The following is an 18,436-nucleotide window of genomic DNA, read 5'->3' as shown; positions in this document are numbered from 1 at the left end:
ACAAAACTTCTAGGATAAAAGATACATCCGTGGAGTAATGCTAAGAAAACAATTTTTATAAGTGTATATGTATGTATTGGTATTAAGTGTAGGATTATAAAAAGTTTAGTGTTAAGCTGCACTTTTTCAAATTGTTTAGAACATCAAATTAAGGAGACAACATAAAAATTGTGAGACAGATGCAGAAATCATTCATCTGTGTCTTGAACCAATGTATCTAGTTTTCCTTCTCTTCTACAGAAGGGTTATTATGAACCTGAAAACCACGTAACCATCAATTTGTGGTGGCTATGTCATTCATAGGTGTAATTTCTAGTTTGATTAACTTAAACCCAGAGGTAGGCCTAAACTGCAAAGTTTGGATGCAGAGCCAAGTTTTCTTAAAAGTTAGGTGTTATTTGCATCTACAGTTCTAGTATGAGTCTGTCTATTGTAATTATGGACCAAATTCTGTCCTTTGTGGCATAGGTCAATGGAGCTGTGACAGTTTTCACCATCTGGGAATCTACCACATAATATGCAACCTCATTGATGTCAGTGGGGTTGCACAGGGGTAATTGAGGGCCAAATTCAGCCCAGTAGGTGCAAATCAAATTAATGCATTCCAGAAAGTCAGATTTTGAAAATATTGACTATTAGCATTAAAGTCAGATGGCTGGCAGCAGAGGTGCAGATTACTAGCCAAATAGAGATTTGAGGTCAAACTTTCAACTGGCATAAGCATTTGCAATTCTTCAGACATCTATGGAATTGCGCCCAGTTATACCAGCAGCATATCTTGCCCTTAATGACTAAATAATTTTGGCTGCATATACTTTTACATATGGGGAGAAGGAGTGGAGGAAGAACACAGAAGAGCCATCACTTAGAATGTTCCTACAATGAAGTTTAGAATCCCTGATTTCTTGCTTCAAAATTATGCCACATAATGGAAATTCATAGACTGCAGTACGAGGCACATTAATATTAGACTAGATTACCATCACTTATAGGCCAGCTCACTTATAGCACATGTTCCGGTCACAACTAGCAGATGAGCATAATCTAAAGTCTTGAACTGTGTAACTCACAATTTGTTGTTGTAGGTTGGCTATGATATGAGTAAAGAAGCTGCGCAAAGATGTTTTTCCAAAGCAGGTCTGAAACCTATGGATGTGGATGTGATTGAACTACATGATTGTTTCTCATCTAACGAGCTCATTACTTATGAAGCTTTAGGACTTTGTCCTGAAGGTAATAACATTAATGAAGAATTTTAGTTTATTAAAATGGACAACCTTAAACATGTCTTGTAACTTTGGTGTTTGTTATAAATGTTATTACCGCTTCATTGCATGAATCTGTCCTGTATGGTAAGAGCATTATTCTGTAACTTCATAAGGGTGAAGAAAAGCAAAATATTAATAAAAGTCATAAATATATTGTAAAAACTGTAATTGGACAAATAACTCCATGAAAAAATGAATATCAAAAGGCAAATTAATGCATCACAGATACATGGTGCAAAAAATCATGTGGTTAGCAAGTTGCAGGGGGAGAGTTCTTTTAAAAGGAAGTGTGTGTGTGTGTGGGGGGGGGAGTTGACTCACTTTCCTCCCTCTTATTTGTCTCTCAGCTTCAGGCCCCGCTCTTTTCAGCTGCTCAAGCTCTTGTTCCCTGTTCCTAGACTTTTATTCATTTATCCTAGATTTTGCTCTGCTTCCTTCCAGCTACTGCTGTGGCCAGTTGATCTAGCTACTTCTCAACCTTCTTAACGCCATTGGTGCTTCCCTGCTGCTGTCAGTGGCAGTTAGGTTGCTATGAACTAATTTTCTGACTAGTGTGAGTAAACACCGTTTTTTTCAATTTTTCTTTCACACTTATTTCCCAGATGCGCTTAGTTAACACTGATAGTTTAAAAAAATCCACCAACACTTAGAAAGGTATATTGAATTGGAAAATTTTGGGGCTAAAAATGTTAGAAATCTCCTAAAAGGTATCTCCTATTCTAATATCTTAGTTTTCCGTAAGTTTGTTGACTATGCATTAACATTTTGTATTTAAGGTAAGACCTTAAATTTTAATGTTGTATTGTTGTTTTTTATTACTTACGGAGTTTGAACAAGAAGCACCGAATATAGATTTAAACCAATTATACAGCATAGATATGTGGCTTTATTTGACATTTAAAGATAGTTTTGCTGATCAAATATCAGAGTGGTAACCGTGTTAGTCTGGATCTGTAAAAGCAGCAAAGAGTCCTGTGGCACCTTATAGACTAACAGAGGTTTTGGAGCTTGAGCTTTTATGGGTGAATACTCACTTCGTCGGATGCATGTAGTGGAAATTTCCAGGGGCAGGTGTATATATATGCAAGCATGCAGGCTAGCCTGCTTCTTGCTTGCATATATATACCTGCCCCTGGAAATTTACACTAGATGCATCCGACGAAGTGAGTATTCACCCATAAAAGCTCAAGCTCCAATACCTCTGTTAGTCTATAAGGTGCCACAGGACTCTTTGCTGATTTTGCTGATCAGTTGTTTCAGAAGTATTCACAGAGACTAAAGGAGGGACACCCTCAGATATGATTTTTTTCTTGATTTGAAATACAATACATCCAGAAGCCTTTGAATAGGTCCCGCACAAAGGGTCTTAAGCGAAGTAAGCAATCACAGCAGAAGAGGGGGAAGGTCCTCTCATTGGATCAATAACTGGTTAAAAGACAGGAAACAAAGGGTAGGAATAAATGGTCAGTTTTCACAGTGGAGAGGGGTAAATAGCGGAGTCTCCCTAAAGATCTATAGTGTAACTAGTGCTGTTCAAAATATTCATAAGTGATCTGTAAAAAGGGGTAAGCGGTGAGGTGACACAGTTTGCAGATGATACAAAACAACTCAAGATAGTTAAGTCCGAAGAAGACTGCGAAGAGTTGCAAAGGGATCTCACTAAACTGGGTGACTAGGCAACAAAATGGCAGATGAAATTCAGTGTTGATAAATGCAAAGTAATGAACATCAGAAAACATAATTCAAACTATACATACAAAATGATGGGTTCTAAATTAGCAGTTTACAGTCAAGAAAGAGATCTTGGAGTCCACAATGATAGTTCTCTGAAAACATCGGCTCAGTATGCAGCTGCAATCAAAAAAGCTAACAGGAAATTTTTTTAGGAAAAAATAGAAAATAAGACCAAAATTATCAAAATGCCACTATATATATCCATGGCATGCCCACACCTTGAATGCTATGTCCAGTTCTGGTCACTCCATCTCAAAAAAGATATTAGAATTGGAAAATTTACAGAAAAGGGCAACAAAAATGATTAGGGGTATAGCACAGCTTCCATATGAGGAGAGATTAAAAAGACTGGGATTGCTCATTTTAGAAAAGAGACAGCTAAGGGGGATATGATAGAGATCTATACCAGGGGTCGGCAACCTTTCAGAAGTGGTATGCCAAGTCTTCATTTATTCACTCTAATTTAAGGTTTCGCGTGCCAATAATACACTTTAACATTCTTAGAAGGTCTCTTTCTGTAAGTCAATAATATATAACTAAACTATTGTTGTATATAAAGTAAACAAGGCTTTTAAAATGTTTAAGAAACTTCATTTCAATTTAATTTTAAATGCAGAGCGCCCCGGACTGGTGGCCAGGACCCGGCCAGTGGGAGTGCCATTGAAATCAGCACGTGTGCCACCTTTCGCATGCGTGCCATAGGTTGCCTACCCCTGGTCTACACAATCATGAATGGTGTGGAGAAAGTGAATAGGGAATGATGTTTACCCCTTTACATGATACAAGTGTGATGCTGGCAGACCAGGTGCCAGCTCATGCCAAGGCCCCTAGGCCTCACTGAACACTTACAAATGCATAGCTTGAAACCAGTCTTGTTTACCTGCGTGTTAGCATTATCAAAATAGATATTAGATTTATAACAGAGTGCTTAGTGTTTTAGACTTTATGGAATGCTTATAGGATGGTGCATGTATATCAGTATCCCATGTCATAAAGTAATGTTACAGAGCAAACATTTAAACTATAGAAATGTTTGACTGTCAATTCCCCACAGTCATGGGAGAAGCATTTCTAAGTGTGAAATATTAGTTTACCCCCAAAAGTATCGTCTTCTGCCCATCAGGAAGGACTAGTACATTCAAATGAACCATTATTGAACAAAGATTTTGTTGATTGCTCCCCCCAGTCACCTGTATGCAAGAGCACTCATCCCATCAGCTTGGATTCTGGGGTGAGGGGGGAGAAAAATCTTTGACAAGGAGAAACTGTCTCTTTATGCTGTTTGAACTCTGAGGGGAAAAGATTCCTGAACATAAGCAAGAGATCCCCAAGCTGCTTGGCTTGGGTTAGCCCCAAAGGACATAAAAACTTGCTTATTATAGAAGCTTCTATTACTTTATGAATTTAAGATTGTAATACATTTGTGTGTGTGTGTGCTTATCTGCTTTAATTGTAAATAACTATAATTTCTTTTCTTAGTCAATAACTCTTTAGTTAGTTTATTATAGGATTGGCTACAGGTGTTGTCCTTGGTTTGAGATCTGAGTACAATTTACTGAGGGTAAGTGACTGGTGCTTTGGGACTGGGAATAACCTGAATATTATTGTGATTTTTTGCTATAAAGTGACCATCTATCACATAGTCCAGCTTGCCTGGGTGGCAAGATGAACTGGAATGCCCAAGGGGAATGCCAGTGATTCCATGGTAAGACTGTTATAGTGCTTTAGGAGTTCACACTTGTTACTGGGTTGATGAAATCTAATTATAGAACATACAACTAGTTTGGGTTTTCTGCTCTGCTTTTGACAGTCTGTTTGACATTCAGTCTTGAGCCACTCCAGACAGCGTGACAACAACAATCAGGGGTCACCCAATGAAATTAATAGGCAACAGCTTTAAAAGAAGTGTAAGGAAGTACTGCTTCATGCAACGCACAGTCAACCTGTGGAACTCATTGCCATAGGATGTTGTGAAGGCCAAAAATAAAACTCTGTTTAAAAAAAAAGAATAAGATAAGTTCATGAAGGATACGTCCATCGCTGGCTATTAGCTAAGATAGTCAGGGTCACAACTCCATGCTCTGGATTTTCCTAAACCTCTGATTGCCGAAAGCTGTGACTGGACGATAGGGGATGGATCACTCGATGATTGCTCTCTTCTGTTCATTCTCTCTGAAGTAGCTGGCATTGGCCACTGTTGGAAGACAGGATAATGGGACTGATGGATTGTTGGTCTGCCCCAGTATAGCTTTTCTAATATTCTTATGTTCAAAATGTATTAAACTATTACATTTCAGATTTTAAAAAGTTCAGCTTTTAAACATATTATTGTTTGTTTTTTCAAAAATTGAATTAAAAAGTTGAGAACATCCTCTGTGAATCATTTTATGAAAAATGGCATGATTTTACTTAGACACCACTTGGTGGTGTATAGTCTTGTTTATGAACAGTCAAGCTAAGATTGGGGATTCAACAGAAAGGCCTGCAAGAATTTAGACTCAGGATTTTTAACTGAACGAAGCTTTAAAAAGATCTCTTCCTCTGTCCTTTTCTCCTTGCTATCCCTTCCCTTTCTCTGACCTGTTCCTCTATACCACATTATTATTTGCTAGGTCTCTGTGGCACCAGGAGCAGCAAAAATGGTTGCAGTCATTTTCTATTTAGATATGTACACTCGTTTAGTAAAAAGAAGCACCCACTCTTTGTTCTGCATGTGTCATGGTGCACCTAGTTAATGCAACACATGCTCCGATTACTCCCATTTGGTCAATTATTAATTTATAACCTAGTAGCATATCTTATATGGCATTTTTTCCTTGTGCTCTAATCAATTTCTCTCTTCAGTCAATGCCTTGAGAATGTTTGTTTCTTTAACTTCTTACACCCTGAGAGCTCTTCAGTGGGAAAATTGCTTAATCCAAATGCACAAGATTATTTGTTCACCCCTATGAATCAAAATCTGGTACTTCATGTGGTTTGTGTTGTTTGGATACTGAAACTGTTAAGTAAGAATGTATGTATTTAAAAGTATTGAGTCTACCGCATGCCAACAACTACCATTAATATTACTGCTCTCAGAATTGTAGCCATATTGGTTCCAGGATATGAGAGATACAGTGGAGGAGGTAGTATCTTTTATTGGATCAACTTCTGTTGATGACAGAGACAAGCTGTTGAGCTACGCAGACCTCTTCTTCAGGTCATGTAGCTTGAAAGCTTCTCTCTTCACTCTTGGGGAAATTTTGTGCCAAAAAAATGAACAATTCTGCTCACAGTATTTTAAAATTCTGCAAATTTTATTTGTCAAAATAACACTGTATAATTACACCAGTTTCAATTATTTTGGTAATTTATTTCAAAATATCTGTCAGCAAGTATGTTTGTAATAATACAGACACACACACAAATTCCCCCAGGAGTAGAGATTTAAAGAAACCGTGACAACTCAATTCCTGCTTCTCTGACCCCTCCCCCACAGAGCCCAACCAGGGGACCAGAGACTTACCCCCTCCTTCCCCTCAGACTCCAGCCATGGGGCCCCCAACTCAGACACTCTCACCACCTTTCTCCCGGAGTCCAGCTATGCCCTCTCCCCAGCTAGGGTTGCCAATTTTGGTTGGACATATTCCTGGAGGTTTCATCACATGATATAAAATTTAATTAAAGAGTAATCTTTAATTCTTGGAGACTCCAGGACAATCCTGGAGGGTTGGTAACCCTCCCCCAGCCCATACACTCATACCCTACTCCCCTCCACAGCCCAGCCATGAGGCCTTCCCTGGCCCAGACATTCACACCCCCTCTCCCCCAGAACCCATCTGCAGGTCCCCTCCCCAGCTCAGACACACCCCCAGAGAGGCCAGCTGTGCCCCTATGCCCCTCCCCTGGCCCAGACACTCACAGACCCTACCCTTCTAGAACCCAAGGATCCAGAAGCAGAAACAGCCTGATGTTGGGTCCCAGGCCTGCAGTTTCCTGCATGCTGCCACCTCTTTTCTTCCAGGCGTCCTGGGAACTGTCCAGTTCCCTCCCCCTCCCACTCTCTCTCTGGCCTTGTTTTCTATTTAGGAGCTAGACTGTGCTTGGTCCAGCAGCTCTAGTGGCGGCCAACATCCCTGCAGCCCATTTCTATGTGGGGAGGAAAAAAGGAAATTCTGCATGCCCAACATTAATTTTGGCAAAATTCTGCATTGCACAGTGATGCAGAATTTTCCTAGGAGCATTTCTTTCACTAACAGAAATTGGTCCAATAAAAGATATTCCCTCACCCACCTTGTGTGTCATTAATATTACTGCAAGTTGTGATTTCCAGTGAAAACCATAACAGTACCTGTAATGACTAACTGCTCCTTTTCAGGTACATCTGCTCTTTTCATTATAATTTTACCAATTATTAATTTAATTATTGTATAAACTGAAAAGCTTATATAGTGTACTAAAATATATATTTAGTGGGCAATGGAAGCAAATGGAGACCTATTGTCCAAACAGTATAAGCCGTTATGTTCATATTTGGTTATTTCACATATGTGTTCCAAAATTTTGTGCATTACAATTTTCTGGTTTTGGCTGACTCAAAACATATGCAATAATATCCAGAAGTAACAGTAAGGTTGAAAAATGTACCATAAAGTGACTTTTTTTTACAGCTATTTTCCTTGTTTCAATTACTATTTTATAGGAAGAGCTGGGGAGCTGATTGATAGAGGAGACAATACTTATGGTGGAAAATGGGTGGTAAACCCCAGTGGTGGTTTGATTTCTAAAGGACACCCATTGGGTGCCACAGGTAAGGCAAATACAGAAGTTGTATTTCTAATGATTTTGAGGTGGTCTTGTGGAAACCAACAGTTTCTTCATCAGGTTCTGAAGGTATTCATGATTTATGAGTCGTGAAATAATTGTGCAGGAGTGCTGGGGTCTGAGAATATGATGTCTGTCTAATGACTTCCAGTATATGTTACCTTGCTGTTGGTTGTTTTCTCACTTACAAGGGTCAAAATACTCTCTTGACTTCAAGTGTTTTACACAGCATGCAGTTTACTCTTAATGTTTGCCACCTTTGAGCTATGAATATGAATTTTGTATTTGTCATATGCATTTCATTAGTTAACTAAATGAATAGTTCAAATAATAGAGAATGATATGTGACAACTTTTGCTTAAATTAAGTGATTTTTTAAAAAAGGAGTGGGCTAGAATTTGTTTTTCTTAATTAAAATAAAATCCATTTTCACTTGACTTAAAATGTCTAATTTGCTAGATATACAGAGGTATTTTGCACAGACCTAATTAATCTGTCCAGAGAGAGCGAGAAGGTTCATATTGTTGACAAAGCATACAGAGTTATGATACAATTTTTTTTCTTTTGAGACATGAGTACTTACTATTTTTTCTTTAAGTTTCAATAGACTATACTAAGAATACATTTTTGTACTTTGCAGAGAGTACTTGAATATACAGTTTACACTGAGATATAAACAGATATTTTTCTGTTTTAGAGACTACTCCAATCAAAATCAAGCTATTAGTTTTAAAATGTTGTAGTTTTATTTTATATACAAAGTCTGTCTCCAGCTGCCTATTCAGAGAAAGGGATTCAAAGTAGTTGAGGTGAATATTTATCTTCTGCATTACATAATGTGTCCACTAAAGGCTTTTATGTTTATGCAGTAATTTTAAATCTCAACCTTGAACCAACTTTCTCATGCATTCCTTTGAAACTTCCACTTTTGTGCTTCAGCAGTCTTTCTCAGAAGCTAAATACCTGTGGTTTTAGAAGTGCCATTTTAGCAAGACATATCCCAACTTCTTTTTTCAAAAATAATTTCAGTTCAAGACCATCTTTAATTTCTCTCTATATTGCCACAATTTAATGGGTTTCATTAGATGTTTTCCATATGTATATAGGAAAGTATACTGCACATAACATAATAAGATGTGATTGTAGCATACCCATGTGTTTTCCATAATATACATTTAGTCATAAATTTTGCAACACTTCTTTGAAGAGCTATTCAGTTATAATCTAATTGTAAGATGCTTAAAATGTAAATCTTAAACCAGTTTCTGTGGTATTATATGATGAAGGATCACACTGGCATTGAACTTTGTATTTAACTTTTTACTGATTGTGAACTTTGTAAACTTCATTTTTCTTTTGACCTGCATATATTTGGATCTATCTGAGACAATCCTTACCTTAAATACTAGCTAACACTTCATGGAGTAAGAGAAGTATTGTTTCAAGTCAATTGAAAAAGAATTATGATTTTTATAAGCAAATCATCCACCACCACCACTGTTAAAAGTGTAGAGAATCCATCAGATTTTTGATAGAGCCTTGAAATACTATATGGGTAATTTTGTTTTGCACTGAGCCAGTTGGTCATTTCGAAAAAACTCTAAAGGGTTTTTAGAAATTACGTATGTATTCTCTGCTGATTTGCTATTTAATATAGTATGTTTTAACTTTCAGCAATATTGTTAACTGAGAACTTTTTTAATATTGATTTTGGATGTGCCAGCTTAGATGATTAGGTGTTGATTATCGCTCGAAGAAAAACCCTATGTTGATTCCAAACGTGGGTACACATACGCTGGACTCAGAACGGTTCATGGTAGTATCTGTTGACCTGCACGTGTGTCGTGCATTGACCGCGTGGCACGTCTGAGGCTTTGCAGGTTGACGCTGCTCCAGTTCCTTCTTACTACTGGGTGGCCAGAGTCGGAACCCCTGTTCCTCAGTATTCTTAGCTGACAAGAGAGATGTTCTTTGATCGTTGTCTGTAGATAGTTTTTACTAGTTGTATATGATTGTCCATTTGTTAGCTAGGTTTTCTTTGTTGGACTTCTCCCCTTGTGGGGCTCCTCCCCAGCCCAGGGACTATGCCCCGGCAAGCCAGTTTTAAATACTGTGCTTCGTGCCTACGGTCCTTCTCTGTGAGTGATAAGCACCAACATTGTCTGTATTGTTTGGGCGAAGCTCACGTTGCCGCCCGCTGCTCCATCTGCTGCTCTTTCCCACGTTGCTGCCCGCTGCTCCATCTGCTGCTCGAGAGGCCAGAGAACTTTGCCTTTGCAAGTTCTGTGTGGAGGAGTTAATGTGACCATGTGCACAACTGGATCCAGGACCAACAGATCCATCAGAGTGGTGCTTTGTACCGGTGGCGAGCTCCTCCTTGGGCCTTTCCCAACCGGCACCAGAGACACCACTGCTACTGCCCAAGGCCCCATGCTCATAACAGGCACAGCTATGGACATAAGGGCTGCTCCCCGAGGGGGACTGCCTCTAAACATATCATTGCTTCCCCAAGCTGTCACTTCAACTCGGATGCTCCAGTGACAAAAAATCCCACTCAGAGCATAAGTCCAAGCACCGCGCTCCATTGGCCCTGCCACTGGCAGCAGTGACTGGCCTGCTGCCGTCACCTCCAGCTCCGTCCACTCCACTGGGATGTCTGGACTTGCATGCCCAGTCTTACATACACTGGGGTGCTTGTCCCCTCTCATGCCAACGGCTGAACTGATGTTGCCGTGTGCCGGCTCCCTTCCACGCTCAGGCATATTGTTGCTGCCAGCATGCTGGTTCCCAGGGACGAGCCCCTTCTCCTTCAGCATCTTGCTCTGCTCTGCCTCTCTCTGCTGGGTCCTTCCACAGAGGAACCTCTTTTGCTCTTGGACCATCCGGTTTCATCTCATGCCACACTGATGATTCCGACAACTCTGCCTCTACCAGACCTGTCTTTGGCCTCAGAGTGGTCCTCGAAGCTGGACTCTGCCTTCTTGCCCGCCCAGTCATATAGCACCACCCATATCAACCAATGTACCCCCCACTGGTCAACCTATGGTTCCATTACATGCAGGCACTGCTGATGCCAGGTGACCCCTATGCCTGACCCTGCTGAGCAGCTTGGGACCCCTACAGCAATCACGGGGACAACCACGCCTGCATCACCAGCTGTTCCCAATGCACACTGTCCCCCTCTCTGTCTATGAGAAGCCCCAGGACTTTCTGGCACTGGCAGCACCATTGGACCCTCTGGTCCCTGTTTGTGTCTCTTCCTCCCTGGACAATGCCCTTATTCAGCTCTCTCTCGCCTCCCAATGATCACCTGCAATACCAGGATCTGCTATGGCCCTCAACCTGCCTGTAAATGATGTACAGGACCCCAGGAACCATTTTCCTTCACATATTGCAAACCCCTTCTCCTCTCCCGTCCCCCGGCTTTCCCCTACTGCTCTGCCTATTCACGAGACCATTTTACAACTGGCCCAAATGGTCTGGCACACCCCAGCTTCTTGTGTCCCTACTCCCAGGCTGGTGGAGCATCTTTGCTTCGTGCACTCCAAAGGCACAAACTTTCTGTATACTCACCCGCCATGAAATTCTCTTGTAGTCCATGCAGCGACTGAGCGTGCCTGGCAACAGCTCTTTAAATCCAACACCTCTTTTCCCCCTGTGCCAGTCACAGTGCCAAGAAGCTGGACTTCTTGGCTTGAAGGTCAACTCCTCTGTGGGTCTACTTTCAAGCCTTCCTCCATCCAGAGAAGCAGCAGGACTTCAACACCTTCTGGATGAAAGCAAGTTGGTCACAACGTTCCTCCACGGAGCGGTTGATGCTGCTGATACTGCATCCCACTCTCTGGCCTCAGGGGTTGTCCTCTGCTGTGATTGCTAGCTATAATCTAGCAGGTTTCTGAAGGAGTTCTAGACTACACTTGAGGACCTCCCCTTTGACAATAACAAAATGTTTAGCAACAAAACCAGTGAGTCCCTGCACTCCCTTAAGGACTTTTGTGCCCGCCTGTCGCTGGGCATATACACCCTGTGCCCAACCTGCTGGCAACAAAGATTGTCCTTCAGCAGGGCCGTCCTTAGAGGGGTGCAGGGCCTGGGGTGGAAGTGACGAATCTGTCACTTCCACGGTGGACTGCGGTGGGTAGGGGAGGCGGTACCTCACCAAACAGCCAGATATGGCCCAGCCCACACTCTGCTTCTGCAGGGCCCTGCACCATCGGTGCTGCTGGGCTCCAGGGGGCTGGGGCCATGCTGCCCACCTTCGTGGGGCTGGGTAGCATGCAGCAGAGCCACATGCTCTCCCTCCCAATGCTCCGGGGCTGGGGAGACTGATGCTGCCATGCACTCTCCCTCCTGGCACACTCTCCCTCAGGTGGAAGGGGCGGGGCTGGGAGGCTAATCTCCCCCAGCCAGCGGTTCATGCTCCATCCATGTGAGCTGGCCAGTCACACTGGCCCATGGGACCCGGAGCGGTCACCCCAATTGTCATACCCTGTGGATGGCTCTGTCCTTCAGACCCTGCCCTCATGCCACCTACCAGCCCTATCCTCAATGTCCACTGGAAGTGTTTTTAGCATCATGTGCTCACTAAAGCCCCACTATTCCACTGCCACTGCTCCTGCCACTTCTGCCTTCCTGCAACGTTCCTCCAAGTACCCCTTCCTGGAGACTTGCAAACCTCCTTCCACCCCTGCAGTCACCCCCCGCCAATTGTTTTTGGGGTTCATCTTGCCCTTTTTGGTTACAACTGGACGCGATTACCACCGATGGCTGAGTGGTGGACACTGGTCACCACGGGTACCTCACAGAATTCTTCTTCCTGCCCATCACTCACTCCGAGGGCCTCTTGGGGATCCCTCCCAATACCATCTTCTCTCAGAGGAAGCAGATGCCCTCTTTTGGAAGAGCGCCGTAGAATCAAGGGTATCATCAGGAGGAGGGAGAAAACTTGTTCACCTTAGCCTCTAATGATAGAACAAGAAGCAATGGGCTTAAACTGCAGCAAGGGAGATTTAGGTTGGACATTAGGAAAAAGTTCCTAACTGTCAGGGTAGTTAAACACTGGAATAAATTGCCTAGGGAGGTTGTGGAATCTCCATCTCTGGAGATATTTAAGAGTAGGTTAGATAAATGTCTATCAGGGATGGTCTAGACAGTATTTGGTCCTGCCATGAGGGCAGGGGACTGGACTCAATGACCTCTCGAGGTCCCTTCCAGTCCTAGAGTCTATGAATCTGTTCAACAGCACTACAATGGCCATGGTTTCTACTGCCCTTACTGCCTCGTACTGAAGAAGGGAGCCTCCATCCCATTTTGGATCTCCGGTTGTTGAACAAATTTATCCGCAGATTCCGTTTCTGGATAGTCACACTCCCCCTCATCATCCCGTCCCTTCACGGCTCTTGATGTGAAGGATGCATATTTCCATATAGACATCCCCCTGCTCATCGCAAATTCCTCCACACACTGCCAATTCTAGGACCTTCTCTTTGGGATTGTGCTGTTCCCCTTGTCTTTTTACAAAGGTTTTTGCCATCATGGCGGCCTATATGTGTCCCTGGGTCACTCCATGTTTTCCTACCTGGACGACTGGCTCCTTGTGGCTCCGTCCCGGGCCTGCCTCCTTATCACTGTCCAGACCCTTCATATCCTCCTAGACACCTTGGGGATTTGCATCAATGAGGAGAAATCAGTCCTTACCCCTACCTACATGTTCATTTTCATAGGGGCTCATCTGTATTCTGTTGCAACCCACACCTTTTTTCCCCTTGGATTGCTTCACCACCCTCACTGCTCTCATCATGCATGCACACGAGTCTTTTAGTGCCCCCTCTCTCTTGGATCAAATGGCTGCCTGCACCTCTGTCACGCTGCATACCTGCTTCCATATGCGTTGCTTCCAGCTGTGGCTCCACTGCATCTATGATCCTCAGTCAGACAGCCTAGGCAAACTGGTCTTGCTTTTTCCCCCTCTGTCCTCACCTCACTCATGTGGTGGTGCAACCTGTGCACAGTCTTAGCCAGCATCCCTTTCACGCCCCCCACACCCTATACCATTCTCACCACAGATGCCTGCTCGTTGGCTGGGGTGCTCATGTGGACGGCCAGGTGGCTCAGGACCTCTGGTCCCCCAGGGAGGCACAGATGCACATCAACATCCAGGAGCTCAGTGCCATGTGCCTCACCTGCTGAGTCTTCCTGCCCTTCCTCTGCTCTCAGCATGTTCAGCTGTTAAGAACATAAGAATAGCCATACTGGGTCAGACCAAAGATCCATCTAGCCCAGTATCCTGTCCTCCAACAGTGGCCAATGCCATGTGCCCCAGAGGGAATGAACAGAACAGGTAATCATCAAGTGGTCCATCCCGTCACCCATTTCCAGCTTTTGGCAAACAGAGGTTAGGGACACCATCCGTGCCCATCCTGGCTAATAGCCATTGATGGACCTATCCTCCATGAATTTATCTAGTTCTTTTTTGAACCCTGTTATAGTCTTGGCCTTCACAACATCCTCTGGCAAGGAGTTCCACAGGTTGACTGTTCACTGTGTGAAAAAATACTTCCTTTTGTTTGTTTTAAACCTGCTGCCTGTTATCCAGATCCAAATACATCATGGTCCTGTATGCCAGCATACTTTCCTGTATAACATAAAAACAAAGCACTGCTTGAGCAGTAATTTGTTTTGTTTTTTTACTTTAAAAAAATACAACCCCTAACTTGTTCAGGAGTCTGTGATCAGTTTTTTATTTCTGTAAGAAATACTTAACAAATGGTTTTGAATTCAGCTTCCTACTGCCAGCCTTTGAAGTATTTCATTGTTACTTTTATTTTATTTTTTATTTATTTATTTATTACTGCAGCAGAATTGAAAGTACTTCTTTCCTCTAATTCCTAAAAGTGTCAAGAACGCTCTGCTAATGCAGTCTTTTGACAGACCTTTAGCAGAAGGATTTATAATACTGCCATCAGGTTGTGAAAAATAGAACTACTTAAATTCTTTATATGGTTTTCAGAACTTATTCTCTTTTTAAAGACTAAAATTTCACTGTCACGCAGCTGTTTTGGTAATAAAGCCTTCATTAAAGAATTGGAATTTTCTTGAAGGGACCCTCACGTTGGTAGGCCAGGATTTGACATTCTGAGTACTGACTTCATCTGGAAGGTATTACCATAAAATGGTTAAAGAATAAGGAAACTAATCTTCCATACAGTGGACATTTGAAGGGGATGTAAGTGAAAAATGCATTACTTTGAGTCACAAGCTCATATGTTTATAGAGTATGCATGCACTGATGTAAATGCTGTATTTTTCTTTTTCCTAAAACTGTGAAAATATTAGTTTTCTAAAACCAAAGATTGCTTAAGAGAGACAGCCTGAAACTCAGTCAGGTATAAGAGTACTAAAATATGCCAGTATTGCAGCTGCAAAGTCAGGATAAAGCTAACACTAGTGTTTTTTCACTGGAGGAATTGCAAAATTTCTGTCCTATTTTTCAGGGAAGATGAAAGTACAGACAAATGCAGTGATTGTGGGCTTTTTAAAATAAACTTGGGCAAATTAGTCAAAATTTAGGTACCCCAATGTATCAATAAATAGGGCTCAATCCAAGGCCCATTGAAATCAATGGAAGAATTCCCATTGATGGACCTTCAATCCAAGGTCATATTCTGCTTCACTGTTTTACTTATATAGTTAGTTGTTTTTTTTAATTGCTGAAAAGATCTTTACAAATTTCAATAGGGAAGCAAAAATTATTATTTTTTTTAAGGAATTAAAAAAATATTCATGCCTATAGAACAATCGAAAGGGTGCTTTATCAAAAAAATTAAAGTTGACAGTGTTCTTAAGCTAAAGCTTTCCAGAAGCACCACTCTCTGAGTATTGGTCAATTTTTAGTCTTGCCCGGGTTCGTAGTGTCCTTCTTATTCTTTTTAAAACTACAGTCAGAATTATCAAATGGTAAGTTTTTTGCATTGTGGAGAAATACTTCTCTATTAAGTGTTATATCAATAAGAAATGTTTGTCTTATTACAGTATTACATTTTGACATGTACTAAAACTTCATGAGACTAATATTTTCAAACTAGATTGAAGCACTTTGTCATATTATCCTATATTTTAGCTATATAAGAGTTAAATAATATTACCTAAGTCATGGTCAGTATTGGATTTGCCTTAAAAGAAAACAGCATTTTTAAGATTGCTCATTTTTAAATCAGTGTAACTTTCTAGCCCTAAGCACTCCTAGTTTTTGTATTCCTTTCAGTTGTTGTATGCAGTGTAGTTGTAGCTGTGTTGGTCCGAGGATATTAATAACTTTTATTGGGCCAGCGTCTGGTGAGAGAGACAAGCTTTTGAGCCACACAGACCTGAAAAAGAGCTCTGCGTGGCTCAAAAATTTCTCTTTCCAGCAGAAGTTGGTCCAATAAAAGATATTACCTCACTGTTTAAGCTTCTGTTTTTTAAAAAAGGCTTTTTCTTAGGATTTTGGTAACTGGAGTTGTTTAAAATTTTAGTTTGCAGAAGAGGTAGCATGATATAAAACATTATTGTATTTGTTGCTTGCTCTTGCAATAGTTGGAATGTTTTAAGATCTGCTTGCTCTGTGTTTGATTTTTTAGGTCTGGCTCAGTGTGCTGAACTCTGCTGGCAGCTAAGAGGGGAAGCTGGGAAGAGACAAGTTCCTGGTGCAAAGGTTGCTCTGCAACATAACATAGGCCTTGGTGGTGCTGTAGTTGTAACATTATTCAGAATGGGTTTTCCTGAAGCAGTAAGGTGAGCTTTTATCTATTTGTGTTTATATAAATCTGTATATAAACGTCATCAGAGAAGAGGCAGCATTATTCTTTACTTTGGAAGACAGAGATTTTCTGTTTGAGTGCAGCATAAAGTAGGATATAATGTTTAAATACTGTGGTAGATCCAGTTTGGTAGTGCTGAAATGAAAATGTGCATATAATTGGCTTATTTTGCACATACAATACAGCAGTGGTCGGCAACCTTTCAGAAGTGGTGTGCCGAGTCTTCATTTATCCACTCTAAATTAAGGTTTCACATGCCAGTAATATATTTTAACATTTTTAGAAGGTCTCTTTCTATAAGTCTGTAATATATAATGAAATTATTGTTGTATGTAAAGTAATTGAGTTTTAAAAAAATGTTTAAGAAGCTTCTTTTAAAATTAAATTAAAATGCAGAGCCTCCTTGACCGGTAGCCAGGACCTGGGCGCTGTGAGTGCCGCTGAAATTCAGCTCGTGTGCCGCCTTCGGCACGCGTGCCATAGATTGCCTACCCCTGCAATACAGTTTTCTCAGTACCCTATTAAATAGACTGCTTGGATTATGTTTGTTCCCGCACGGCAGGGGAAAATGCAGTTCCTGAGTGCACAACTCTTTCTCAATGCTTATGTGCAGCTATTTTTCCTGCAGTCTGTTTCAGCTTTTATAGTGGTTTTGGTGTTGGTCATGATGGCTGCTTTTTTCCCCCTCCTTAATTGTGTTCTAATAAGTATCTGTTTCTATGTCCAAAATTCTAAATACATTTAAGGAAAAGGGATATGAAAAACTGGCACTGATACTTTGATATGATTCTTGTAAAACTCCAGACGTTTTAAGACTTCAGTTAAATTGCCATAAAGCAGCATGAAAGCTATAACCTTCATACCTTTAAGTACTTCAAAATGCTCCAGTCTGAATGCACAGGTCACTGACCGTTCCTGGGTACTGTAGCCAGTAGTCAGAGGATTCCTTTATTTGTTTAAATGTACAAATAATAGTTATTTGTATAAGAAATATGAAATAAAACAGTAGCTTCATGCCTTTTCTGTTCAAGAGCAGTTATTTTTTGTAATAGAAAAATCTTATTTTCACAGAGAACATGTGAGTGGGATTTTGTTTTTTAAACTAGCAAGTGCCTGATATTTTTCTTTGGGGTTCTTATTTAATGGAGTTTTGCCATTGTCTTCAGTGGGGTCAGGATTTCCAATCCTACTAGCAACAGAGACGCCTGTTTCAAAATCTGTACAGTGTAAGGTTTGTTACTACTTATTGGAAGTTTGTTTACTATTGGGAAGGGTTTAATAATCCCCATCACAGATTTTGATAGTGATGTGAATATTTGATGGCTTTGGTGATGACGGATGTGGAATATTTGCATAGGAATTGGGGTTGGTGTTTCTGCTTGTACAAATATTTTTGCAATAGTGTTTGTTTAAAAAGAGTATTGTAGGCATAATCTCTTCTCTCCCCCCCCCCCCAGTTTAGGAACAAGTGTATGTATACGTGTTCTTACAGCAGACAGATAATTTGGATTATAGGCATATGAGGGAGTTTCCATACAAAGAGAGATTATAGGATATAGAGTTTCTTAATTCAGACAGGCAAGAGTAAGAGAAGATACACTACAGGTATATAAATTAAGAAAAGGTATATGATAGTCCATTTGAGTTTTCATATTTTTCTAGTCCCGTAGTAAAAGGATAAAGGGGGTGGTAAAAATTAAGATAACAAAGAAAATTAATTTTTAAAAAAATAAACAGGTAATTAATTTGAGGAACTCTGTCATGGGATTATCTAGGCCTAGAATTTGGTAAGATTAAAAATGGTAAATCTATATGAATAAAAATATCTTCTAT

At 41.0% G+C, this 18,436-nt stretch overlaps 1 protein-coding gene across 1 annotated transcript in view; it reads left to right on the top strand.

The window, feature by feature from the left end:
• SCP2 (sterol carrier protein 2) overlaps positions 1 to 18,436 on the top strand; it is a 58,345-nt gene that overhangs the window by 19,071 nt on the left and 20,838 nt on the right. Inside the window, exons 10-12 of the mRNA XM_050962443.1 lie at positions 1,086 to 1,233; positions 7,684 to 7,791; positions 16,424 to 16,577. Coding sequence (XP_050818400.1) covers positions 1,086 to 1,233; positions 7,684 to 7,791; positions 16,424 to 16,577 — 410 coding nt within the window. The remainder of the gene's footprint in view (positions 1 to 1,085; positions 1,234 to 7,683; positions 7,792 to 16,423; positions 16,578 to 18,436) is intronic.

The sequence above is a fragment of the Gopherus flavomarginatus genome, chromosome 7 (genome assembly GCF_025201925.1).
Source record: "Gopherus flavomarginatus isolate rGopFla2 chromosome 7, rGopFla2.mat.asm, whole genome shotgun sequence".
Taxonomy (NCBI): Eukaryota; Metazoa; Chordata; order Testudines; family Testudinidae; genus Gopherus; species Gopherus flavomarginatus.
The sequence above is the reverse complement of the archived record's forward strand: the minus strand, read 5'-3'. Positions and strand labels throughout refer to the sequence as shown.